This window comes from Cavenderia fasciculata (genome assembly GCF_000203815.1).
Source record: "Cavenderia fasciculata unplaced genomic scaffold Scf_Dfasci-G-b-285a01.f1-5, whole genome shotgun sequence".
NCBI classification, from domain to species: domain Eukaryota; phylum Evosea; class Eumycetozoa; order Acytosteliales; family Cavenderiaceae; genus Cavenderia; species Cavenderia fasciculata.
Genome location: NW_004457708.1, coordinates 732,566 through 759,769, shown reverse-complemented (window position 1 = coordinate 759,769; position 27,204 = coordinate 732,566). Strand labels below are relative to the sequence as shown.

Genomic DNA, 27,204 nt, shown 5'->3' with positions numbered 1-27,204 from the left:
TATGTATATATATATTTATTTATTTATTTATTTATTTATTTATTTATTTATTTCTTCTATCGAGATTTCGCATCTTTTCAAAGCTCGTCAAAAAAATATCTTAATCTAAAAATCTAATCTTATGGAAAACGAGCTAATACTTTTAATCGTATCTCGCTTTTTCTCCCAACTTGCTCAAACCTTACCTACCTCATGGTCATTACAAGGCATGAGCCTAATCAATCATTAGAAATAGAAATACAGAATAGATACAGTCATGACAAGACTGATTCAAGTGTTAATCTTTATTGGATTGATTGTATTACAATGCTGTAATACTCAAACACTTACACCTGATGGAGGTTCGTAGATTTTCAACAATGCAACAAAACACATTGCTTCATTAACACCCTTCCTTTCATTTCTTCTTAATCAAACAATCAATCAAATATATTATAGTCAAAGTTATCGATTTCTTATCAAAACAATTACAAGTTGCATTACCTGGCCCAACAGCAATATGTGCAAACCCAGCTTTTTCTTGTGATGCATCAGGTAATTTAGTGAAGCTGTATGTATTTTACCACAAGAAAATAGCAAACTTGTAATATATATATACTTACTTATTCTTTTTATTATAGTCATATTGATTCAGCCACGGTTGTTAATGGGCTTGGAATGCCAGATTACACACTACAAGGATTCAACTTACCAGAATTGACCGATTTCTATATTATTAATATGAACCCTGTTGCAAATTATTCATTAAGTGTCTCTGCCATGTTAAACAATCCGCTTCCCAAACTCAAAACATTTACATATATGGACATTTTCACCCCCATCCTTCCATTAACCTTTAATCCATCCGTTTTATTCCCTGCCATTGAATCATTGTAACTATATATACAAATAATGAATAATCACAAATTGATGTTGAAACAATATCTAATAGATACATTCCCATACTTTTAGTTTTTATGATGTTACTGGTGGTATTGAATTCACTGATCCCTTCTTTCTTGACAGTTCTATTGAATTTCCGTATGTTAAATTACAAAATAATATTAAGAGTGTCTTTATTAACCTTCTATATATATATAGTACTATTGGTCATGTTTCTTCACTCAAATTATTACCATCGACCGTCAATACACTCATGACAAGATTGGATATTACCAACTCTCAAAATGCCGATATTGTTTTGAGTGGAACCAACTTTAAATCTTTATTCAAACTAAGTGCAGTTCTCTCTGATTTAAATGGTGCATCTACTTATACCATCGATCTACCAAATCTAACTGAATTGTATGTAGAATGAAGACAAGTGTGGTTACTATAGTTATAGTTTGTAACAAACAATCTGTTGATTAATTAACTTTTTTTTCATTTCTCTTCTTTTTCTTCTTAAAGTAATATTTCAAGTCAAGAAGCACAACCAACAGTTACTGGAAATGTAAATTTCAATCTTGTAAATGCGCCCAGTTTAATAACACTCAAGATTAACACCAAATCAGTATCTATATCACCACCTGATCTAAGTCATCTCACAGCATTGACTGTTATCAATATTACCAATTCATTGGATATGACTTCACTTGGTTTTACTATTTATCCACCAAATCTAGGTACCTTGTATGTATTATTATTATTATTATTATTAATAGCTATTAAAACAAAATTTGGAATATCATCTCTTATATATTTTTTTAAAAAAAATCTATAGTATTATTAAAGGAAGTTTAACACAATTTCCATTAGGAGTTTGGTCAAGAACTACTACTACGATGTATGTTAAACTTACTTACCTACTTTTTGTGGAATACAGACTAAATTAATTAATATTTATTATTATTCTAGATCGGTATCTGGAAATTTCTTGAGTGGAATCATTCCAGATCAATTTGCACTTGGAGCTTATGGAGCATATATAGATTTTTCATCCAATATCAATATTACAGGAGATGTTCCACAATCTTTTTGTCAATTCCAAGGATTTAATGCACTTGGTACTTCAATCACAAATATTCCAGATTGTTTTAAATGTTTCCCTGGTAGTGTCCCCATTACAACTTCTTTGATTGTCACTATGCCTCCTAATTGTGGTATGTTAAATAATAATAATAATAATAATAATAATAATAATAATAAGATTTATTTAATTTATTTATTTTATTTAATTATTAAGGTCAAATGGTTTTACTTGGCCAAACATTATGGAGAACATTTGATAATGAGACTATAACCCTTACGGGTAGAAACCTCGGATGGGGTACACTAGGTGATATATCAGCCAATTTGACAATGAAAGTTGCAAACTCAATGTTTGATTATAGATTTGGTGCTGGCATAAGAAGTGCTACCATATCTTTTTCAAACACCTATGGATACATTAAAACTATTTATTGGGTGTATGCCGATATTGACATCGTATCGACATCGAGTGAACAAGCAAACAATGGAACTAGATTCAATTTTACCCTCACTGCCATTGAATTGGTACCAGCTATTCGAATCGATGGTGTCATCTGTCTCGTCGACCATTCATCAGATTATCCACCATTGGCATCTTGTATATTGAATCAAATGTTACCAGATGGAAATGTCACTGTTCTCTTATCGAATCAAATGACATCTAAAAATACAAATATTTCATTTAAATCAAGTATGTAAAATTAAAATTAACAATCAAAACAAACAAACAAATATAATAATACTAATTATATATTTAATTAATTAAATATCATTTTTTTAGGATTCCCATTTATAACATCAATTCCAACAATTATAAATGTTGAAAATAATTCAAATATTACAATGATTGGTGATTTTGGACAATTACCAAATACACCCATTCAAATCAAGATTAATGATAATCTATGTAATATTGTAGATGTGTCTGGTAATGGAACAATAGTTGTTTGTCAATTGGATGCAAACGCAGTATTATCTGTTGGAAGTGCAAATGTTTTTGTCAATGTTGGAGAATGGAAGTTTCAATCAAGTAACCTTGCCGTTATTGTAAATACTAGCTCGCCAACAACCAGTGGATGTGGTCAAGATGGATGCGGTACTCATGGGACATGTACCAACTCGACTACTGCGGGTGTATTGGAATACTATTGTAAATGTGTTGATGGGTATTACGGTGACAAGTGTCAGGGTACGGTCAACCCCGATGCCAACCCAGTCATTTCAGACACACCAACCGTGTCTTATAAAATCGGTGACTATCAATTCAACTTTACAATCGTGTCAATCCAAGAACTCGACCTTGACGATCAAGTCATCTACCAATTTTTTACCAATAATTGGACAGTCACCAATAACACGTGGAATGATACTGTCAACAGAGTTGAATATAGATTGAACCAAATCGAGGGACACGCCAACCAAATCATGTCGATTATAGAGTATGCCAATGTATCTAGATCATTTGAATTTGCAGGTGTCACCAAACAACTACCACCCAATAGTATCAAAGTGTCAATGTCCATCGATCAATGGAACTTCCAATCTAGATTGAATCATCTCCGAATTGTATTCACTACCAAACTAGGTGACCAATCGGATCAATGTGGTAATGACCGACAGAGTGTAGTCATTGGACAAGATGGGTCACTTCAATATCTATCAGTGTTTCAAGGAGACGGTACATTTTTCAATGGTCGATTCCTACAAGTATCGATCAACGATGGTTTCCCAACCTATTGTCGTAACGAATTATTAAATGATACAACTCAACTCTCTCCTCAATCAGATTTATATGTAGGTATACATATACCCTATGCACAATACTCTTTAATCGATCCAGATTTTTCAGCATTGATCAATGTCGACAACAATGATTCTGCTGGGTGTGACAAAGACAATTCATTTGCAACATGGAAGATTGTTGTGATTGTCGTTGTGGTTGGTGTAGTTGCTATAGCTGTTGCCACTACATCCATCCTCTTTTACAGATCAAACGCAAGAAAAAGAGCATACAACAAAGCAATGGAAAGTAAATTAAATTATTTAAATTAATCCAAAAAAAAATAAATTGTATTTGTAATTATATATAGATAGATAGATAGACAATTTCCATATTAAAATTAATATTCATTAAACATTAATAGTAAACAATCACAATACTAAATATAAATGTAATACAGTAGGATTGCAGTGGAATTTCTGTAAAAAAATATTAATAATTTAAAAAAAACGAGAAACTAAGTTTGCATTGTAGAACGGCACAAATCATCTGATCTCGAGTTTGATTATTATTATTATTATTATGTTGTTAAATAGAGATGAATAGATTAATCAAACTTTTAACAACTACATCTACTCCTCTTTTGAGTAGTGGTAGTGTAGGATCGACGACGACGACGACTACAACGATTTCGACATCAACATTTAATAGAATCTTATTGTCGAATCGAATCACATCACTGTCTGCATCCTTTTTAAATACTTCATCTTCATCTTTTCATTCAACAGGAGTAAGACTATCCAGCAAAAGTAATGGAAGCACCGATGGTGGTAGAAAATCAAGAATTGCATCAATAGGTTCACTCAAATCATCAAGGGATGACAGAGACAGCAGCAGAGACAATAGAGATGGCGGCAGCAACAGAGACAATAAATACAACAGAAGAGATAGAAATAGAGATGATTATTCAAAAAGATTATCACCATCATCGTCATCAAGATTTAGATTGGCCAATACTGACCCACATACTACAAGTTTCAAGACAAAGAGTAGATTCACACAACAACCTCAAGAAAGAGACAATAGAGGAGGTGAAAGAAGATTGGGAGGAGATAATAGAGGAGGAGGAGGAGGAGGAGGAGGAGGAGGAGGAAGATCATTTGATTCTTCAAGTCAAAAGTATAGACCCAAGACAGGTCACTTTCACTCTTCCAATCCTGTCAATTTCAATTCAAGTAAAGTGATTGTAGAGGAAACCGACGATGTAAAGGTATTCCAAAACAAATCAACCTATGTAGATGGTTTTGTACCCGATCAAAAGGGCACTGGTTCTGCATTTGCACGTTTGGGTGTATCTAAAAACTTGATGGGAGGTCTAAAGGAGATGGACATTTCTATTCCAAGTCTCATCCAACAACTTGCCATTCCAGAAATCATCAAGGCAAACAATGACATTATATTTGTATCACAGACTGGTACTGGCAAGACATTGACCTATCTCTTACCCATCATCCAAAATATAAAGAAACAAGAAAAGTTGGAACTGGATCAATATATTGTTGAACAAGAACAATTAAAACAAAATCTACAACATCAACAACAACAAACAAATACAACTGCAATTAAAGATATTGAAGATGAATCTATCGTAGAAGAGGAAATCAAAGAAAATGAAGAAGATTTTGAAGAAGAAGAAGAGGAAGTAGAACAAGAAAAAGAAGAAGTAAAAGAGGAAGAAGAAGAAAAGATTAAAATGAAACCAAGATTACCAAAAAGACCAAGAGCTATTATTTTAGTACCAACCAGAGAATTGGTATTACAAGTAACTGTATGTGTTTTTGGAAAACAAACCAAAAGACAACGATCATATTTATTAACAATTCAATATTTATTTGTATTCTCAAACTTAGGCTGTAGTTAAAAAATTGGCACATTATGAAAAGGTATCATGTTGTGGTATTTCAGGTGGAGGAGGTGATATTACAAAATATTTACAAATGTTTAGATCAAAGCCAGTTGATATTGTAGTTTCAACTCCTGGTATTTTAATTTCTTTAATTGAAAAGAGTTTGTATTATTAATCAACCAAAACAAAACATGTTTCCTATATATTAATTTATTTAATTTAATTATCTTTTTTTTTAGAACAAATATTTTTTGGTACATTTAGAGAATATTGTTGTAGATGAAGCCGATTCAATGTTTACACAAGGAAAAGGTTTTGATGATGATATGAAAAAGATTTTGGCTCCAGTTGAATATAGACTCAAGAATAAGCATGTCGAAGGATACAAATCAATCTATGCAACCATTTGTAGTGCAACACTCACTCAACAACTCTTGTCCAACGTTCAATCACTTTTCCCAAATGTTGTCAAACTTGCAACTCCAACCATTCACAAATCTCTCAATACCCTCGAACAACAATTTATTTCTGTTCAAGGTGGTGATAAACACGAGGCATTAATGAGAGCCATTAAGCCATCACAAAGTAAAAGAGTGTTGGTATTTTGTAATTCACCCAATTCATGTCGATCAACCGAATACTTTTTAACAGAGAATGGGTTCAATGCAACTTCACTGCACGGTGAGATTCCACCAAAGACACGTTCCAAAAATTGGAGACAATTCCTAAACAATGAAAAGTCGATTTTGGTATCGACCGACATTGCATCGCGTGGTATTGATGTTAGCTCGGTTGACCATGTCATCATTTTCGATTTCCCATCCAACCCAATCGACTATTTACATCGTATTGGACGTACGGCTCGTGCAGGTAAAAAGGGAACTGTCACTTGTATCATTGCCAAAAAGGATCAAGTCCTAGCAAACGCTATCCAAGCTGCTCTTAAACGTGGTGACAGTCTAGAATCTTTATCTTCAAACAAAAAATTAAATCCTAAATTGTACAGATAAATAAAATAAATAAATAAATAAAATATAAAATTAAAAATTAAAAAACTATCTTTAAATGTAAAAAAAAAGTAATTAATTTAATTTAAATACAAGTGTTGATCAACTCGAACCTCTCAGCATCTTACATTTATTATTATTTATTTAATTGGAAAATGGGAAATTTATTATCAAGTAGTCACGACCTTTATCCCAATCCAATGTCAAATGGATTTGCATGTTTCCCTAATTCAGTTGTAAACGCTATAATTGCTTGGAATGTATATTTTGTAATATTTTCACCAACCGATCTTAAAGAAGATGATGATATCGATATTGGACACTATGGAATTATCATTGATCCATTTGGAGAGACTACTGATAGTAATCATCCAATTGGTCTATTGGTTCACTTGATCATACCAGATATGAATTTCAACAAAATTGTCGATGTTCAATGTATCAGATACTCACCAAAGATTGAAGACTCTAGAATCATCAAATCAACAAACATTGGGAAATTTAAATTGCCATCGAAATTCAATATTGCTTCAAGCTCTGCAGTATCAATCTCCTTTTGGGCTCATTCAAGATTTCATTCCTTTGTTTTAAACCATGGTCTTGAATGGAATGAAATAACAAATTGTCACAGTTTCACAAAGTATTTACTTGAAGGAATGAAGTTTGATGTTTCACAATATTCCTTTGGAAAAGATGACTATCTGCCTTGGGAAATTGATATGGAAAAGTTTTATAAAAATGTAAAAGTTTGAAAAATGAATTAGAAAATAAAATATATAATAAATAAATAGATAATTTAATTGTTTTGATTGAAGGCCAGGGAGTTGATAATCCCAATTTAATTTTATTTTCTTTTGGGGGGATTTATACAGTTATTGTTGTTGTTAATTGTTGTTGTTATTGTTGTTCTGGTATGTTAAGTTATTGGAACAATGAATTGGTCGATTTCGTTTTGTTCTTGTGAATGCAAAATAACTGTTATTTGTTATTTGATTTTCTGATAAATCTTCCAATTAATAATATATCTAAGTGGTTGGATTTAAAAGGTTTTTGTTATATTGTTAGAAGTTGAAGGAGGGATGAGGAGGAGGATGAGGAGGAAAATTAATAAATAGATAGAAAAAAAATAAAAATAGTTATATATTGTTTTGATAAAAAAGAAGAGGAAGAAGAAGATGCCTTGATAGTTTGATGCCATGTGTGCAAGGTAGCTATTTAAATAACTCACACACCAAATGGTTAAACTATTATGTAATTATATATGTGGATGTGGAAAAAGAAAGAATGGGGGAAGAAAAGCTAAATATATAATAAGCTTTAACTTAATTGAGGATTGACAATACCTTCATGGATTCTTTGCCAGTTCCTTGAGTTGGGATTTGTGGTGCTTGATTTAAAGTTTCTCTCTTGAGATTCTTTGCATAATGTAAACCACAAGCATTGCACAAGGACTTTGTACCATCAGGTCCTTTTCTCCACTCTGGTGTATCAGTTGTAAAACAACTTTTACATACATTATTTAATAATAATGTTGCTTCTCTTCTCTTTTTCTATAAAAAGTAAAATAAAATAAAATTAATTATTAATAATTTGATCAAGTTTGTTTTCCTTTTTTTTTTTCTTTCTTACTCTTTTTTCGGCATTTCTATCAGACTCTTTTCTTTTCTTTTTTTGTCTTTCGTCAGACTTTAATACATCAACCTTTTCAACCATTGAATTTAAGAGGTTACCAAGATTTTCATATTCCTTTTGGAGGCTAGGATAAAAGTCTACAAGAGTGAAATCATATTTTGTGGCTTGTTTGGTAATTTTGATGATATCTTGAGAGATTTCACGAGCCTTTACCCAGGAGCCACGGAGGTATTCATAGTCTTCTTCAATGTTGGCAGAAGAATAGTGCTTATTTTTTCCTAGAGAGAATCTTGGTGAAGCACAAGGCGACTGTGGTGGTGAGCTTGTGGTCAAGTCATTGCTAGGCGATGAGTTTCTATTGTTGTAGTCGTCAGACAATGAAAGTGACAAATCTGGTCTAAGAGCATTACTTGAAAGTTTTCCTCTTTGGATTTGTTGTTGTTGTTGTTGTTGTGGATATTGGAGCATTGAAGTGGTAGTTGTGGTAGTGGTAGTAGTTTGGCTCATAATTGGTGAGATGGTGTTGGACGAGTACAAGTTTTGGTTGTTGGCTCCACTCGAAGAAAGTGATGGCGATGTTGGTGGTGACGAAGAAGAGACCGGACTTGAATCGACACTACTGGTCATATCTCGGCTCATACTTAATAATTGATTTGCAATGGTCCAATTGGATGGATTAAAACTATTGCTATGTGATCTCTTGTGAGAATTTGGTGGTGAAATTTGTTGTTGTTGATGATTGGAAAATTCCATTGGCATATGTGCATATTGTTGATAATCCGAGAAATGTGGTGGAGGTGGAAGATGTGTCATTTGACCACCATTGTTGGAGGAAGATAATTGTTGTTGTTGTTGTTGTTGTTGTTGTTGTTGTTGTTGTTGTTGTCTAAACATTTGTTGTTGATTCAAATAGAATGGATTATTATTATTTAAAGGTGGATGAGAACAATCATCATACGAGGATTGATTACTATGGTGATGATTAGGGTTATTATTGTTGGATAACATGTTTGGAAATTATTGGAAATAATGATATTTCAAAATAATTAATGATTAAAATAATTATAGTGTAGAGTGATGATTAAGTGTGACACTTATTGCTTTGGGTTGTAAATGATTGTTGTGTGGGGATATGATGTGAAAACGATCGATATTGATGGTGATGATAATGAACAATAAAACAAGTATCAAGAAGTTTGTAGGTTTTTGTTGTTGCAGCAGCGAGTAGAGAGTAAACTAAATAATAATAGCTGCTGCTGAAGGGTCATGAAAATATGATATTATAGTTGTTGTTGGTTGTTGGATGTGTTTTGTTGTTGGATGTCGTCGAATAGTCGTAATATTACTTTACTTGGCGGGACACAATTGTAATTGGTGGATTCTTGTTTCTTATGACTAACCAAGGAGTATCTCTATCTATCGACAAATGAATCTTAATTTTAATTGATTGATTCAAGCACTACCAAATCAAAACCGGCGTTGTTGTTGTTGTTGTTGTTGGTTTGTGTCAACCAGCCACAAATATAAAACAGCTGCTTACTAGCAAAGAAGAGTAGAGCAGTAGCCTACTTTACCAAATGGGATATGTTCTGGAAGCAGACAAGAAAAGTAGCCAAGAAGAGATGCAGTCATAACAATCAAGACAGCGTCGTAATGAACAAGGGTAGGAAGGAAATTCATCAGATGTGAGTGTATTATTTAAAAATATATAAGAAAAGGGTGTTAGTTTCATGATGTCTTTATGATGCAATTGTAATTAATAGCATGTAAATGGGTACAAACAGGTGGCAAAAGAGATGACTGCCAGGTAAAACGAACCAAAACAAGACAAGTTGATTAGTGGTGAGTGGTAGGGGGGTGTGATAGGCAAATAACAACTGTGTGTGTTATATTGGTACACCAAAAGAATGAAAATGCGGGTGATGTGGGTTATATATGAACGTATCGTCAACCACCAGAAGAGAGTGACAGATATTTAATTAATTTGACAACAATGTGATTCAGGTTTAAATCGATTCCTGCTCTGTTGTTGTTGTATATTGGTGGCAAGTTTGTATATCTTTTCTTGCGCTTATTCTTCTGTCAGAGTGTTGAAATGAATGAAATCATGATGGCAACAGTATAGGTCATCTTACTTGAATTTATATTGACAAAGTTTATATGGATCGATGGAAATGTGGTTGTAATATTGCTTGCTGATTAATTGTTGTTGGATATGTTGTGATAATGTCGTCGATGTAATTTAAATACAAATAGTGTGGAATAATTATTATTATTAATAACACACCAACCCACACTCGAATCAACAAAGAAAGAAAGAGAGAGAGAGAGAAAGAAAGAGGTAGCTACTGTAGCAAGCAATAGAGATCTCTCATCCCCAAATCGATCTATTACCAAATGAAGTGTGGTTTGATTTAAATCAATGTGAATGGTGAATGGTGAAATTTTGTGGGTGTGGGGGGGGGGGGGGGTTCTAGGATCAAAAAGTATACTAAATTAGGACATTAAAAGGAGAGGGGGTGAGCAAACCGATCGACAAATCATATCGATGATTTGTCTGTGTTATGAATGACACATCCTTTTCAAACCAACTATTTCCTTTTTTGGTATACTTTGATATTGGTTCAATCAAAATGATTTGCTTTTACTTGCTACATTTTGTTATTGCTACGGTTTCTGATCATATATTAATCGAATCTATGTTTGGTAGTAAATATAACCATAGATGTTGATGTTGATGTTGTTGGTTGGTGTATTATATAAATGCAGTTTAAACTTTTGCATGTTGAATTTCTAAGTTGGGTTTCAGCAGCAGCAGCAGCAGTTAAAGAAAGATGACGATGGTGATGAATTGTATTTATTATTATTACTATAATATATTACTATATTTGGTAATAATGGTTCATGCATTGTATCATATATTTGTGCAACGATGATAGATAGATGGATTGATGGATAAGATGCCGATACTACTACTACTACTGGCTGTTGTTGATGGTGTATATGATCTGATAATAAAACGTTATACTATACCTTTTTAAACTTTTAATAGTCTTTTCTTATTGTTTCTGACAATTCTTTTCTTTTAAAAGAGGACGTTCTATTCTATATTCTTATAATTATAATAATGATATTTGGGTAATGTATAAATAAATAAATAAATAAATAAATAAATAAATAAATAGTCCAAGAGTATATATTGTAAATGTACAATTTGTGTGTGTGTGTCTCTGTTATATAGGTTCTTTTTTTGTAGATGAAGATGAGACTATCTATCGAATAAATGGAACTACTAATATTTTGTGGATAATTAAAAAAAAAAAAAAAAAAAATTAAAAATTAAAAAAGAAAAACTGAAGGGACACCAACTAATCGCGACTTTTGTTCCTGAAAGGATGCGGAAGTTGAGAACGAATGAGAATAGAATATATAAAATAAAAAACAATTATAACTTTTAAAGTAATGTTATGATGTTATATATCACACAAAAGCTATCTATCTATCTAACTAAACTAAAAAATGAAGTGAATAACAAGTTGTGTATGGTAGGTATGATGAGAACTCTCATCAACCAACAACCTCCTCCTTTTAATTAAGATAATAATAATTTTAATTGAAAAATATCATCGGTATAGAGAGCAGGAGCAGGGAAGGGAAGGGAGTGAGGGCAGGGATAATGAAAAGAAAACAAGCCACATCCTCAAATAAAACTGTGAATGGGGGAGGATGAGGAGGAAGAGTGTGGTGCTATTTTAAAAAAGTTGTGGTTCCAAGCATGCCGAGGAATCCTTACGCCGATTGGTATAGATCGCTCATATAATTATATTGCATTATATTTTGTGGGTGGTGGTGGTGGGGAGCGTGAGTGGTGTATGTGAGAAGACCAACCAAACAAACTTACCTTTTTTTTCTAAAATTTAATTTAATTTAATTTTTAATGTTGTTGTATATCTGTCTCTATGTATGTCTCTCTGTGTTTGTGTGTGTGTGTGTATCTGTCTGTCTGTATCTAATCGAATAAAGAATAAGGGGATCGATGTGATGTGTAAGAATAAAGTAAAGGAGTGGAGGAGGCGATAGAAGAATAAAACTCTTGGCTAGAGAATGGGCTGTATTGTGAATGTTGTTGATTCCACTTCACATCAACCCCAACACCTAACCTCTCTCTACTCACTCTTTCTCTCTCTCTCAGGGACCCCCTGAGACCTTGATCAAAAACAGCTACAACACTCCTCATATTTACGAAAAGATTCACTTATGAGAAACTCTTCACGGCGGCAGTCACAACCTCATTCTTTGTAACCCTAGATCCTCCACTTGTGCAACAACGTGATCGATGGAATTGTGCATCGCAATAGCTCATCGTGTGCAGGATCCCTTTCAGCAAGTGTGTTTGTTGTTGTGTGGGTGCTGTTTTCTAGAAGATTGACCAGACGTTGGACAATCGTAAAATCTCGTCCGTTTTGCTATGATTGCGCAACCTTCAACACATTTTCAGTCGATTGCTGTCTTTTTTTGGGCTCTGCCTTACCATTTTCAAATAATGATGTCGCCAATGCCATAGGGCTCACTCTATAATGAGGGTTGATGTTGGTATCGAATCGAGGCTCTAACCAAGGAGTCTATTTAACTGAAAAAGTTTGCAGTACCCCCTTTATAAATTAATTAACATCAACCTTCGCAAACAGAACAGCGACAAGAATAGAGCTCTTGTGCGGCCTTCCCAGTGACACGATCTCATTGAAAATTGTTAAAATAGGTCAAAATCTCATCTATCGAGTCTTTCACACAAGACACGTCGTCGTATCGTTGATTAAGAAGGATCTAGTGTTAGATCCAAATGGTCATCTCCCCAACAATTGTAACCTATACACGATGAGAGACGTCTCTTGGGAAACGTACTCATTATTCAAGCAATAACTTTGTTTTTTCTTTTTTATTAAAACAAGAACAAATGATAGACACAAAACATGAGAATTTTAAACTAATAAGACAAACTTAGACTTCTTTGTTCAAGTATCAAGTTTTGTTCTATCATCACAAGTCATGCAATTATTCACCAAAACGATGATCTCCAATATCTAGTACAAGAAACGGAACCTTACAACAACAACACTCTCAAACTTTTCCTAAAGCCCTTTGGGAAACAGATAAACTTTACAGGATGATCATCCTCATCAACCATTCGGCAACACGATCAGAGGCAAGTGTTGGGGATATATTAATTGGGTCGATTCCTAACCAAAAAATATCGTAAACGTTTCGTAAATGAATCTCTTGGATCTCAGCTCCGACAAAATATTTAATGAGTTCGCGATCATGACATCATTTCTCAGTGATCTTCTCTCTCTTGCTAAAGTCAGTTCATGGGGTTTTGAGATGATACAACAAGATTGGAGGTTTTATTAATTGATTGGTAACGAAAAAAAGGGGCATGATATTTGCTGACTAAATTGTATGCTGGAGGTTTGATAGATAAGAAAAAGTATAACATTATTGGGTTATTAATAGGTTGTATTGGGGTGGTAATTCGTTAGTTCTATTTTGTACAAGAGATATTAATATTTGGTTGATTGGTTGGTTGATACAACGAGGGTTTTATCTGTTGGGTTGGAGGAAAGGAGTGCGTTTCGGTTGACTTTAGTCATCAGAGTTGGTACTAGCAAGCAATGAGGCAACATTCATCGAGGAAGAAGTTGGAGAATTACTGGTAGACGAGGAGGCAGATGAGTTGGAATCACCTTTGTTTGTAGTATTGGATGGGGTAGCAATGTTGTCGTTGTTGGTCTTGGATTTGTTTGCCCCTTCTCTCTTTAGATTCTTGGCATAATGTAATCCACAGGCATTGCACAATCTATAAATGATGTATAATTTGATTAGTATGAAGGAAGTAAGGATACTTTTGGATATTATTTGATTGATTTGTGTTGTTGGGCAACTCAACAGCATCTGCCGCACAATGACAAAGATGAAGAGATATTATGAAAAAATAGAATCGGTTGAGGTTGAAGAGGTTTTTTGTGGGGGAAGCACGATTGATAAAGATCGCCGTATCACAAGAGAACAATCACCCACATACCACCGGTGCACTGTTGTAATGTACATTGTTGTGTTTGATGAAAATAGAAAGGATGGTGGTGTCATATGACGATGCGTTGTGTCGTGATTAATGGATTGATTGATTTGGATAACTTACGTTTTATGACCACCTGGTCCTTTACGCCATTCTGGAGTCTCCATCGTTCCACAAAATACACAGTAGTTACCTTTACTCTTTGGAGTAGTAACGTAGGTTCTCTTTACACCTAAAACACCACCAGATGATTTCTTGAGCTTTTCAGCCTTGGTCGCCCTTTTCTTTCTTGCTCTGGTTTGTGGTGGTAATCTAAACAAACAAACAAATAATAATAATGAAATTAAGAAATTAATTTAATAAATTAATATTTAAATATTATTATATTAATATTAAAATAGTTTAGAAGACATACGTTTTAAATATATTATTTGTAATTTCAATCTCTTGGACGGTACTTGTAATCTCTCCAAGTTTAGAGTTCAATGCTGATAGTTGATGGAATTCCTTGTTTTTGATGATTTCAAATACAAAGTGATTGAAATCATTACTAAAGTATTCCAACTTTTTCCATTGCTCTTCTGCCTTTTTAAGGTAATCGGTGCTTTGATTATTGTTGTTGTTATTATTAGTATCTTCTTGGTTTTGGTTGTTGTTAGTAGTGGTAGTTGTAGTTGTAAATGTACTGGTGGTTGTGGAAGAGGTGTTTCTTGGTGTGTTTGGGGCAGATGAGAGTGTAAGATTACTAGTCGAGTTTAATAGTAATAGATGGTCTTGAGCACCACGTGGTGTCGATGCTGTTGATGAAGAGGTTGAGTTGCTACGGACACGTCCGTTGTTGTTGTTGGCAATCAAGAATGATCCAAAGTCACCTGGTGATCCAGGTGGTGATTGTCCTGGTGAACCGCGACTGCTGTTGTTGTGGAACATCATGGTTTCGTCGGGAACCAGACATGGCGATTTGGGTGAAACGGTCGGTGCTTCTTGTGGACGTGATTGCTTGAGATTCAACAATGGTACAATGACACGACTCATTAGCTTCTTTTCGGCGTTGCTAATAGAGGTGGTGCTGGAGGTGGCAATGGGAGATGATGAAGATACTGGTGATGAAGAGTAGAGTAGGGAGGATTGATGTGTCGAGTTGGATGGAATTTCCATCTCGTGTGAATAATGTTGGTGTTGTTGTTGTTGTTGTTGTTGTTGTTGGTTGTGGTGATGATTGGTGGCAGAGGCTGGATGTTGTTGTTGATGTTTGTAGTTGTTCAAGATCATTGATCTTAGAGACGATGGTGATGTGGAAGCACTGGGTTGGATATACGAATTGGGTGGGGACGGTGGTGGCGAGATTGATATGTTACAGTTGGGTGGTGGTGGTAGTGGAGCGGCAGAGCTACCTTGAAAGTAGTGTTGGTTGTGGTGGTGTTGTTGTTGGAAGGGTTGTTGGACATTGGGCTTGCCATTGGTCCACTTGAACCCATCCGAGGGTGGACGAGGATATGGCCAGTCATGGAGGGAGACGCTATGGCGCGGCGAGATGGTCGAGGGGGGTGACTGATGTCCACCACCACCAATATCACGAGGTGACAAGTCGAGAAAGTAAGGCGACGATGACGGCGAGGGAGAAGGTGACATGACCATTCCAGAATGATGATGATGGCCAGCAGCAGCTTGGTGCATGTTGTAATGTGGTGGATGGTGCAAAAAAGCAGGTGGGGTGCTATTTTGGGACATTGGAATATACTGATCCCTTGGTGAATACATTTTTCAATCGATTAGAAGAATATATATATATTTATAAATGTCGGACGGAATAAATAAATAAATAAATTATTATTATTATTATTATTTAAAAGATACAGAAAATGAATGAATGATTATTTGATTGTTATATTATTTATAAATACACAGAATATTATTATTATTATTATTGTTATATTGAAATAAATAGATGGTTGAGTGAGTTGATAGAGTTTTAAAACTTGATCAAAAAAAAGAAAAAAAAATATATTTAAATTATTATTTACAAGCTAGTTAGGTTTTGCCAAAACGATAAATATAGTAATAAGGAATAAGATTGAGTGTTGTGGGGGTGGAATATATAAAATACTATACTGATTGGTGATTGGATTGATGCAAAACGAATATCTTTAAAATATTTGTGGTAGTAGTAGTGTTGGTGTTGGTGTTGATGGAATTGGTATTGTGGGTGGGTGGACGGCAGCAACAACAACAAACAGGTGTAAAAATAAAATAAATATAGTTTTTGGGAAAATGATAAAATAAGAATGCAATGGATTTGGATGATTGCTCGGGTTTGTTGAAGTTGTTGAGTGTGTGTTGGTAGGGGTGTTGTGTGGATGTGGATGTTAGAGGTAGGTAGCAAGTGAGGTGGTATTAAATTCGGGGTTACTTTCTTTCTTCTATCTTTTTTTTTTTTTAAAAGATGATTTTGATTTTTTCCAAATAAATAAATAATTAATTGAATTGATAATTTTTTGTTTTAAAAATACACAATATATTAATATATACAAATAGAATATGTTTGTTTTAAAATCGACTATATCTATATATATATCTATATATATATATAAATAAATAATACAAAGAATTTAAAGGAAATAAATAAATAAATAAATTAGTTTAATTGTTTTTAGTTTGAATAAATATTAATAGTAATGTAATGTTGATTTGATGCTTTTTAAAGGTTATGAATTTATCGGAAGTGTGGACATAAACAAACAAACACAAGTTTGAATATCAACAGAATTTGGTTGGTGGTTTGGGTTTAATTAATTAATATTATTATTAAGTTGATTATTATTGCCTTAAATCATTGTCGTCGTGATCATCGTATCATGGAGATAAGATGGATGGATGGATGGAGGATGGATGAGGATGGATGATTCAATTAAAAAGTTGATTAAAAATAACATCATTGGGGCTGTCTCCCACCGACGACGACGACGATGGCGATAGAAATCAATAGAGTGTAGTCAGGTATCTATAATTGATATGGCTATGGTTTTGAAGTTGGTTCTGTGAATGTCCTACCTACCGTCCATTCCCGACTTGAAAAATAACAGGAAGAAGAGGAGGAGTAGAACGACGAGTAGTATTACTCGCACAGTAGTTTAAAATAGATTTTTCAATCCAGCCGTTCCTTGGCAATCAGTAATGAACATTGACTTTACAATTAATGAATGATCACTTTTTTCGTCGTTCTTCCAACTGACTGTGTGTATGTGTGTGTGTTTTGAAACCCAGACGCCTGACTGATTTGTTTTGATTTGTTTTGATTCCCTCCCCACAACAATGAATTGTGAAAAAAAACAAAGTACACACATTAGTCTGTGCACACAAAAGACAGGGAGGTTGGAAAATGAAATGAAATGAAATGGAATGGATATAAATAATTTTTTACATACAATACAACCAACAATCAACACAGATGGATGATTTATAATGTGAAAGGGAAGGGAAGGAAGAATAGAAAGAAATGGAGGATGGATTTGATATGATATTAAAGTGTTGTAAAAAAGGTAAACACAAAGATATTAAAAATATAACTTTGGATTTGTTATAATATTATTTTTGGTAGTGTTGTTTGGTTGTGGTTGTGGTTGTGTTGTTGTTGTTTGCAAAGTGATAGTGGTGGTGGTGGTGGTGGTGGTGGTGGTACAGTTGGTGTGAGGGGTTGTGATGATCGTCTTTGTCGTGCTCAGTCTGTGTGGGTTGTTAGAAAAAAAAAAACAAACTATGATATGTGATATATTATGGGGGGGAGGTTATTTTTGAGAATGAAAATGTGTAAAAGAGAGTGGGAGTAGTGTACATGCACACTACTCGAATCATCTTTAAAGTTGATCTGATATGGTGATTGACCATAGGAGGAACATCAAAGTTGACCTGTTGATATTATGACGACAACCAACCAACCAACAAACTAACCCTCTAGTCTTTTCAAGGATTGCACTCGAGATTAATGTTTTTGACGTCTCTCTCCCGTGTCGTTGTTAACAACGATTAGTTTGTTAATTAATTAACCCTCTAATCAATTAATTGATTGATTGATTGATTGATGGATTGATGGATGAGTGGGTGGATTGGATATTCACACAAACAGTTAAAGTCTGGCGTTTAAAAAGGTTGGAAGAAGAAGAGACTAGGTTGGGTGTGTGAGATGAATTCCGGAATAAAGCATTCCATCCTCTTTTAAAAATGTGTAAAAGTGGTCGGTGCCAACAAATTAAATTAAATTGAAATTGAAACACTACTAGTAGGTGGATTATTTGTTTGTAGACACATACACAGAACAGACTATTCCTTTGGATTTAAAAGGTAGGTGTATAATATAATATATATATGGAGGAGCCACCATGTCCTTCCTCTTCCCATTTACAAATCATTCCGGATCAACGTGGGTGGTATAACCGAGGCTGATAATTCTATAACCGCCGCCCCGCCGATTGTTGTGAACATCAAAAGTTTGACGATGATCATCGTCAGCTGGAACATCAACAACATAGATATGTCGGGGTGATCATTTCCATGATTTTTTTTTTTGATTGATGGGCAAAAGTGAATGAATGAGTGATTTGATGTCATCAACTACTTGAAATGTAAAGTAGTATTGATGACTGTGTTGGGATATATGTGATAGATGAAGTTACTTACATTAGAGAGATTTGTAAAAAGGACTTTGTTGACCAATAAATAAAGTTTGATGATCTGTTGTGTGTGGTTGATCGGTTGGTTGATTGGTTGGTTGGTTGATTTATATGTTTGTGTGTTGTGTGTGTGAGTATATATATTAACCGAAAGAACACAATATATTTAAATTATTGTAGGTAGGCAGGTAGGTAGGCTGAGTTGGTTGTGTGTGTGAAGAATGATTGATTGATTGGTGAAGCGCTTGAATACTAAACCAAATAAACGCTATCTTTGCACCCACTTTATAAAGTGTTCCTTTCTTTCGTCAGATACATTCGATTCATCTAAATTGCATGATCATTGTCAAGAAGAGAGACTTGTTGCAACAACAACAACTGTGGTTTTTTGGGGTTTAAGATAACAGGACTGTTTCAATTAATGCAATCCAAAATTGGATCTGTCTTGAGTAAAACTGTTATCTTTGCAGGGCGGCAAAAGAAAAGAGGAAAAACCATGCCTAGAGACAAAGCGCGATTAAGATAAAGTTTTTTTTTTTTTTTTTTTTTGTTTGAACAATCCATCCGCTTTGAGTTTATTTTTAACACTGCGTGGTTTGAGGAGAAAGAGGATATCAGTTCAAACGAATCAGTATTATCGTCAAGCAAAGAGCAAAGGCAAGGGTTACAATAGTCATCAAAGATCGAGATGCGAGGGGGGCTCGACAAGAGAAAAGTCGTCACCCATAGAGAAGAGGGAGATAGATCGTTAGCGTCATACAGACAGACAGAGAGACAGACAGACGCGATGATGTATTAAAGATCTCCATAGCAGCAGCAGCTGTATCTCTCACTCTCAACTCCATGCATGTTCAACTCGTTGAGTCAGGTGAGATCATGGAATATATAAGGAGGGCAATGAAACTTTCGGATGGGTTTCAGTTGTTTCAAACCCGAGATGTGTGTTTGTCTCACATGGTATCATCAACCGGTTGGTCGAGTAGTGTGTATTACTTTATTTGGAGAAGACACCAATAGACAAAAACAGGTAATACAATCATCAATGAAATGGGCGGTGGATGGATGATCATCCATCAAAAGGGACAGCAGATTCTGGTAGCTTATTATCTAGTTATAGCCAGCTTTTTTTAGGAATGGGAAACCAATTCAAGTCATTAATGTTTATTATTTATTTATTTGTTTGTTGCAATTTCCCATTTTTGTATTTACAAAAAAGGTAAATAAACAAATTTGGAAATGGGGTGATCAATGGATCTCCACTTTACTTCCCCATATATCACTGTTGTCGAGTGACACGACAACAACAATAACAATCCAATGAACGAATTCAATTAATTAATATTCACATCATTCATTCATTCATTAATCTAAAACGTGTGATGATCACCATTGCAGTAGCTGCTGTTTTGTTGAAAACCGATAAATAATTTTTTTATTATTGGTCAATTTTAGAGATCTTGTTTTTTCATGAATTGTTTTTTTGAAAAACTTATATGTTGGTTTGGCCAAACCAAAGACCCAATTCAAAGAATCAAATTGTTATATAATATTGTATGTCAGTGTCTAGTGATTACTAGTTTGAAACATTATTACTAGTAAAATGGAAATTAATAGAATAAACCAGGTTTTTTTATTTATTTCTTTTGATTCTATTTTTTTGAAAAAGTAATTTTATTTATCTTGGATTTATTACAAAGTAACAACCAACAAGAACCCAATATAATAATTATAATTGGTGTTGAGAAGAATGGATAAATCTATATTCTTTTCTCGAACAAATGAAATGGGATTATTATGTTTCTAAAATAATTACAAATTTGAATATAAAAATGGAAATAGTAATTGATTCATTGTATTTTAATTTAACCAACCAAAAAAATGAATATTTCCATCTAACTCTCTATCTAGCTATCTATCCACTATTAGTCAAAGGACAATATTTTATTCATTGAATAGAGTATTTTTCAATAATAATTAAGGGGACACCCTAATTTATAAATCATATGATTTGCTAGAATATGAAAGGGTTGACCACTATTATTGTTCAAAGTAACTCTATCTCACATGTCACACCAAAACGACCATACAACCCAATAGAAATTAATTTTAATTAAGGGAATCTCTTGAATAATTTAGAGATACTCTATCAAGCAAGGAAAATGAAAAGAAAATAATTTCTGTTGTAGTGATCCACAAACCAACCAATACACTAGGATATTATTCGATGAAACCCTCTCTATAGACAACCAGTCATTGCACACATCTCTCCAGAGTATATTATAATAGTGAACGATTCACCCCACCCACTCAACAATGTCGATAATGTTGAATTGAACCAATGACCAATCTCTAGACAGTCACTTTTAAAAAAGAAAAAGTAAGAAAAAGAGTATTATTAATATTAAAACAAAAATGGTTTATTTTTTAAAAAAATTGTTGTAAAATAGAGAAACGATAAATTAAATTAATTCTGTTCCGAAACGATTATCCCCACCCTAGAGTATTGTGTTGGTGGTATACTCTAAAGGTTTGTAGAGTACAACTACCCATGCATTCTAGTTTTTATTAATAAACAGAGTTCACCAGACTGAACACGTCAATTGCAATTTGAGTTTTTTATTACTTTTTTATCTTGACATTGCCAATTGCCGATGCAAATGCTTGGACACTGTTTTTATTGGTCGATTTTATATCACATGCATTCCAATGACATTTTCCATTTTAATGAGGTAAATGGGTCGGACTGCAAGAGACGGTCGGCTGCACCAGACCACCGTTGCGTGGTAGAGTGGGGGTATCTGGAAAACAAAAACCATAGAGGTGTGGACAGGATGGAAGTCGCAAGATTAAATGAGCGGTCAACTTCCGGAGGAGGTGGCTTGTCATCTGTCGCCTGACAGGGTACCCGCCTACCTGTTGGCCTATAGCGTGTGGAAACTAGGATAAAGCAGGAGCAGTAGTTTCTCACAAACAAAAATCATGCGCCTCCAAGAAAGTGTCTGTGTATTTAGAGCCTTCTACTTTTCAACTTTAAGCATTCATTCATTTAATTCACACAAAATAATAATAATAATATAATTTGTACATATATTATTATTATTAGTATATTTATAATTCATACTTATAAATATCACACATATCTTATCACCCCCTTCTTCTCTATCTTACCATTACTATTTTTAAAAAAAATAAGTAAACAATCAACCATTCATCAGAGTTGATACCAATTACCCAACTCTTTACTCTAACAATTAATTCATTTTCTTACTCTTTACAAAGTTTTAAATTTTAATTGTCAGTTTTGTTGCATTTGGTTTTACTTTCTATCTTTTTAAAAAAATAATTTGTTACATCTTAATTTTTTTTCTTTATACATTGTAAAATTATCATTTCTTCAATCAACTCCAAAATAGTATTTGTAACAAATAGAATATATATATAAATATAGTTAAAGGTAAGATCCCATTTATGATTATTTTAAATACATACATATTTTTGTTTGTTTGTTTGTTTGTTGCCAACAATGTCAGATCGAGTTCAATTCAATTAATTGAATTGATACTTGACCCACACACCTCACTTCACTAAAAGGTTGATCTTAATCTAGATCGACCATTTTTCCATTCATTCATACATCTTCCATCTAGAACACTTTTTCTCTATGATGATTTCAAAACCAAAAAGTCAAAGATCTCTCTATTTCCAAATGCAAAGATGGGTTGGATCTACTCTTTTATCTATTGGAAATTAGAACAGTTCCTTTGATATAGCATCATCATAGACTTTTCCAACCCTCTTACTCCTTTAGTAACTTTTAAACAAAACATGGCTCAATGAGCAAAAGAGTAGTTAGTGTGGTATATATCATATGTTTCCTTTTCAGAGCGAGCAGCAATAAGTAGAGTAGAGAGAGTCAACAAAAGGGAGATACACCATCACTACCACCACCAGCTAGCAGTCAAACCATCCAATTTACATTTAAGCTAGCAGTCAACGATACCTACTCATCAGTCAACTTCACCAATATTCATTTATATAAATTGATCGGTTATTGGATCTGTCCCACCCACCATACATATTAAATTGATCACCACCACCATCCAATCCACCAATCCATCGAATTCGATTGACAAGATAACCAATAACTGCAAAGGTGGATGGAATGCTAACATGCTATCCAGCCAGCTGCTAAATTTTTCGTTTTTGGTTGATCCTCATCTCTTTCATTCAACTTCACACAACTTTGCTGCATTGCATTGTTAATTCCTTCTGTCTTTTCAATATTCATTCAATGGAACTACACTACTAGCATCGCACATTCGCACTGGAATTTGTTTGACCTCTCTCATTCAACCTCTCCTCTCTTTCTGATTCACCCCAGTTAACTGTCTCTCTCCCTCTCTCTCTCTCTCACCAAGATGGTGGTAGTGTAGTAGTGGGAGTGTACAGTGTGATGAGGGGAGGAAAGGTAGGCAGTTGAATGTTGGTGTATGGTCTATAAATCTTTCCTAGATATAATGTCAGTATAGTATATAATATTCGCGTCGTGTATGTGTGTACGCACGCACTTGAAGAAGAAGAAGAAGAAGAAGCTAGCTGTTGTGTTGGAGTAGGAGGAGGAGGAGGAGTTGTTGGTGTGATAGATTAATTAATGTCTTTATGTAGTACTACTTACGTACTGTCCAACAAAGAGGGGGAGATGGATGGTGATGGTGTCAACGCAGAGTTGGCAGCATCTAGCATGCACCACCACACCTTGCATCCATCCATCCATTCACATCACTAGTAGTGACTGCTTCCCTCTCTCTCTCTCTCTCTCCCTCTCCCAGTCGACTCTCATCTCCATCCACCAGTAGCAACACAAAACTTGAATTCTTTACCAACAGCATCAGGAGAAGAGGTAGTAGCAACACCATCAACAACAACAACAACAACAACAACAAAATCACTCACACTAGTTAATAAGTACTTATTACAACCTCCTCCTCTCATCCTTGTACATCTACTCTACGCATGAATGAATGAAAGAATGTGTGTGACTTGACTCTCGCACCACACTTTTTCTTTCTTGTGTTGTTCCATCCACCACCAATTTTCTTAATTTTAATTTTAATATTTTTATTGGTTTGGTATTATCGTTGTTGTTGTTGTTGTTGTTGTTGTTGTTGTTGTTGTTGTTTGCTGCACGCACACACTCCTTCTCCTTCTTCTTCCTTCTGCTTTTTGGTGTACTACGCTTACTCTACTCTCCCCCCCCTTGCATGATGCTTCATAACCGATATTTTTAAATTTAAACAAACCAACAAAAAAAATATGAATGCACATTTAATTAATTGATAAATATCAACAACCAAAATTCTCCTCTCCTCTCATCTTCCTCTTCCTCCTCCTCCTCCTCTTCCTCTAATCCATCAATCCAAAGAAATCTGGATCTAAACAAACAATCAGTGGAAGATTTATCTGTGTAGAAACACCATCATCATCATCATCTCTCTAATATATAATATATAATATATAACAATATTTCCATTCCAAATTCCATTTCATTTCAATAATATTTTGTTTCAACTCTTTTTTTTTGATATTAGAGTAATCGAGATTTAAGAGAGCGTATATCTATCAGCCAACCAGTCGACTGACATAATTTTTTTGTACATATTAAGCATCAATCCGTCTAGAATTCTAAACTATACACTCAAAGTACTGGACGCCATTTTCAAATGTAAATATTTACCAAACACCAACAATTACAACAACAACATCAATTACAATTACAACAACAAACCTATTTCTCTAAAGATCTTGGATGATCGATCTTGAGTTTTCCAACCTTCTCTCTCAAGACATCATCATCATCATTGCTCAACTTTCATTTGTTTTTATTGTTTTCCAACTGGATGTGTTTTGACCACCTTTGTGCCTACCCACTTACTGAGCTCATTCCCCAACCGCAGCCAAAGCATTGCACCAACCAACCAACCAACCTACTTACCAACCAACCAACAAAACAACCACCACGACAATCGTCGATTTAATTTTTCCAATCATCACTTCACTTCACTGCATCACCATCATCATCATCATCATCGCCATTATTTATTATATTCTCGAGAACTCTCATTTAGGTAATTTAGTGCAGTGGTGTTTCTATCAGACAACAGTAAGCTACTGTCGCTCTCTCTTTCATACATCTATCATTCCAAAAACCATCTTGCGAGACTATTTTTATTTCCTCCTTTCTTTCTTCTTTCACTCTTTCTTTTTTTTTTTTTGTTGGAAACCATTATTATTCATATCGTACATACGTGTGTTTGCACACAGAGAGAGAAGAGAAGAGAAGTGAAAAGTTGTAGGTGGGGTAGGCATAGGCAAAGTATAGGGGTGACACTTAATTCGAATTTGTTTTTTTCATTATTATTATTATTCCCACTCCTCCAACTCACTCACTACCACCCAACCATCATTATGATGATAGAGCAGTGATCGACCAAAAAAAAAAAAGTGGGGTGGGAGGGGTGGCTGATGTAATTAATTTACCGAGACACTTTATCAATTAAATTAAATGGATGCATACACTACTTTTTCCATCCCTTCATTCTTCCATCCATTCACACCATCACTATTTTAGTGAAAAACAGTATATTTATTTTGAAATCGGTCAAGTCTAATTTAACAACCATCCCCCACCCCCCACTCACACAGTAATATTGCACGACTATCAGTGCTTATGACATGCATCACATCAGGCTGCTGATCATTTATTTATACACGCGCGCGTTCCCCTACCTACTTTTTTTTTAGTTTCTCCTTCTTTCTTTTATTCATTCATTCATTCATTCATTCATTTGTTTTGTTATCTCTTTATCAGTATATCGTGCTTCTGCAGCAGCAGTAATAAGTAATGTAATGTATTTTTGACATATCGACCACCCCCTCACTCACTCCATCATCATAATCGTCCTATTTTTGTTATCCTTTGTTGTTGTTGTTTATACATAGAATAGAATAATTCGAATTATTATATAATATTTATACACAAACATATAATTAACTAATATTATCGTTTTTTTTTATCCAATATCCAGTACAGTACTAGCTAGCTATACACATATTTATTTATTTATATATAATATAATATAATATTTAAACATATAATATATATATATATATATATATATATATTTATATATTTCGTTGCGAGATTTATTTAACCATATATTTTAATTAATATCACCCAATTCAATTTCAATTCAATCAATCAATCAAAATAATATATTAGTTAGTTTACTATTATATTTTTAGAGAGAGGTATATATTATATTACATTTATTTTTAAATGATTATTTCTATATAATAATAATAATAATCATAGGCTAAAAAATCTTTACACATCATTGGATTTTCAAAAATAACTAATGGACACCCTTGTTTTTCTAAATTAGATTCTTCTTAATTAATTTAATCCAACAAACCCCAACTTGTAATATTATACTCATTCCAAACAACTATATATAGTCGACTAATTCCATACCAACCAAACCAACCGCATACATAACAATATTAAATAATTTTTTGAAAAAATGAAAGATTTATCAATTGTAATTCCAACAGTCAATTTGACCAATATCAACAGGTCACCACAATCTACATCATTACCATGCTCACCAAGCAGCAGTAGAGGACAACCATCTGCACCATTTGAATACGACGGATGCATGTTGTGCACCAACGGCACGCCAAGCTGTCTGCAGAAGCGTCGCGCTACATGGACGCTCAAGCTCCGTGTCGCTCTATACTGCTTGTCAGTGTTGCACCCCGACAAGAAATACTTTAACCTCAAGAAAGATATATACACCTACGTCGACAACCACTGGGACTTGCTCTCGATCAACACTGCCAAGTCGGACCGTTGGAGAAAGCAAGTGCAAGACTCACTCTCACATTGCCGTCACTTTGAGTCTGGGTGGGATGCTATGGGCTGCAACGGCCACTGGCGTCTCATCCAGCCACTCAACCCATGGAGTTTCCCTCCCGAAAAGGAGAATGGTATCATTGACGAAGAGTCGGATTTCAGCTACAATACACCCGAGTCTAGTCTCTCGCCACGTCCCTCCAAGTCACCTAGAGAGGATCCATTGTACAGAAACTTCCCCAAGCGTCGCGTGCCCACCACGCCAACCGCCATGTCGATGAGTCAGGCCGCTTTGAACCAGGCCTTCGAGGAGGACATTGACAGCCGCAAGAGAAAG

At 34.3% G+C, this 27,204-nt stretch overlaps 5 protein-coding genes across 5 annotated transcripts; 2 read left to right on the top strand and 3 right to left on the bottom strand.

Moving 5' to 3' along the window:
* Positions 1-121: 121 nt before the first annotated feature.
* DFA_03983 (ATP-dependent RNA helicase) lies at positions 122-6,586 on the top strand (the record flags this gene model as incomplete). The annotated part of the gene is made up of 13 exons (XM_004366336.1): positions 122-206; positions 230-298; positions 439-550; positions 621-872; positions 1,081-1,284; positions 1,390-1,611; positions 1,703-1,765; positions 1,837-2,081; positions 2,165-2,641; positions 2,732-3,979; positions 4,267-5,498; positions 5,581-5,737; positions 5,841-6,586. The coding sequence occupies 13 exons, from the start codon at positions 122-124 to the stop codon at positions 6,584-6,586; spliced, it is 5,112 nt and encodes a 1,703-aa protein (XP_004366393.1).
* Positions 6,587-6,783: 197 nt separating this feature from the next.
* DFA_03982 (uncharacterized protein) lies at positions 6,784-7,335 on the top strand (the record flags this gene model as incomplete). Its single annotated transcript, XM_004366335.1, has 1 exon — positions 6,784-7,335. One exon carries the CDS (start codon positions 6,784-6,786, stop codon positions 7,333-7,335), a length of 552 nt encoding a protein of 183 aa, XP_004366392.1.
* A 570-nt stretch (positions 7,336-7,905) lies between these two features.
* DFA_03981 (GATA-binding transcription factor) lies at positions 7,906-12,046 on the bottom strand (the record flags this gene model as incomplete). Its single annotated transcript, XM_004366334.1, has 6 exons — positions 7,906-8,133; positions 8,213-9,185; positions 9,562-9,631; positions 11,086-11,223; positions 11,289-11,320; positions 12,009-12,046. 6 exons carry the CDS (start codon positions 12,044-12,046, stop codon positions 7,906-7,908), a joined length of 1,479 nt encoding a protein of 492 aa, XP_004366391.1.
* A 178-nt stretch (positions 12,047-12,224) lies between these two features.
* Positions 12,225-12,452, bottom strand: DFA_03980 (uncharacterized protein; the record flags this gene model as incomplete). The annotated part of the gene is made up of 1 exon (XM_004366333.1): positions 12,225-12,452. The coding sequence occupies one exon, from the start codon at positions 12,450-12,452 to the stop codon at positions 12,225-12,227; it is 228 nt and encodes a 75-aa protein (XP_004366390.1).
* A 1,403-nt stretch (positions 12,453-13,855) lies between these two features.
* Positions 13,856-16,049, bottom strand: gtaC (putative GATA-binding transcription factor; the record flags this gene model as incomplete). The annotated part of the gene is made up of 3 exons (XM_004366332.1): positions 13,856-14,069; positions 14,412-14,600; positions 14,704-16,049. The coding sequence occupies 3 exons, from the start codon at positions 16,047-16,049 to the stop codon at positions 13,856-13,858; spliced, it is 1,749 nt and encodes a 582-aa protein (XP_004366389.1).
* Positions 16,050-27,204: the final 11,155 nt, after the last annotated feature.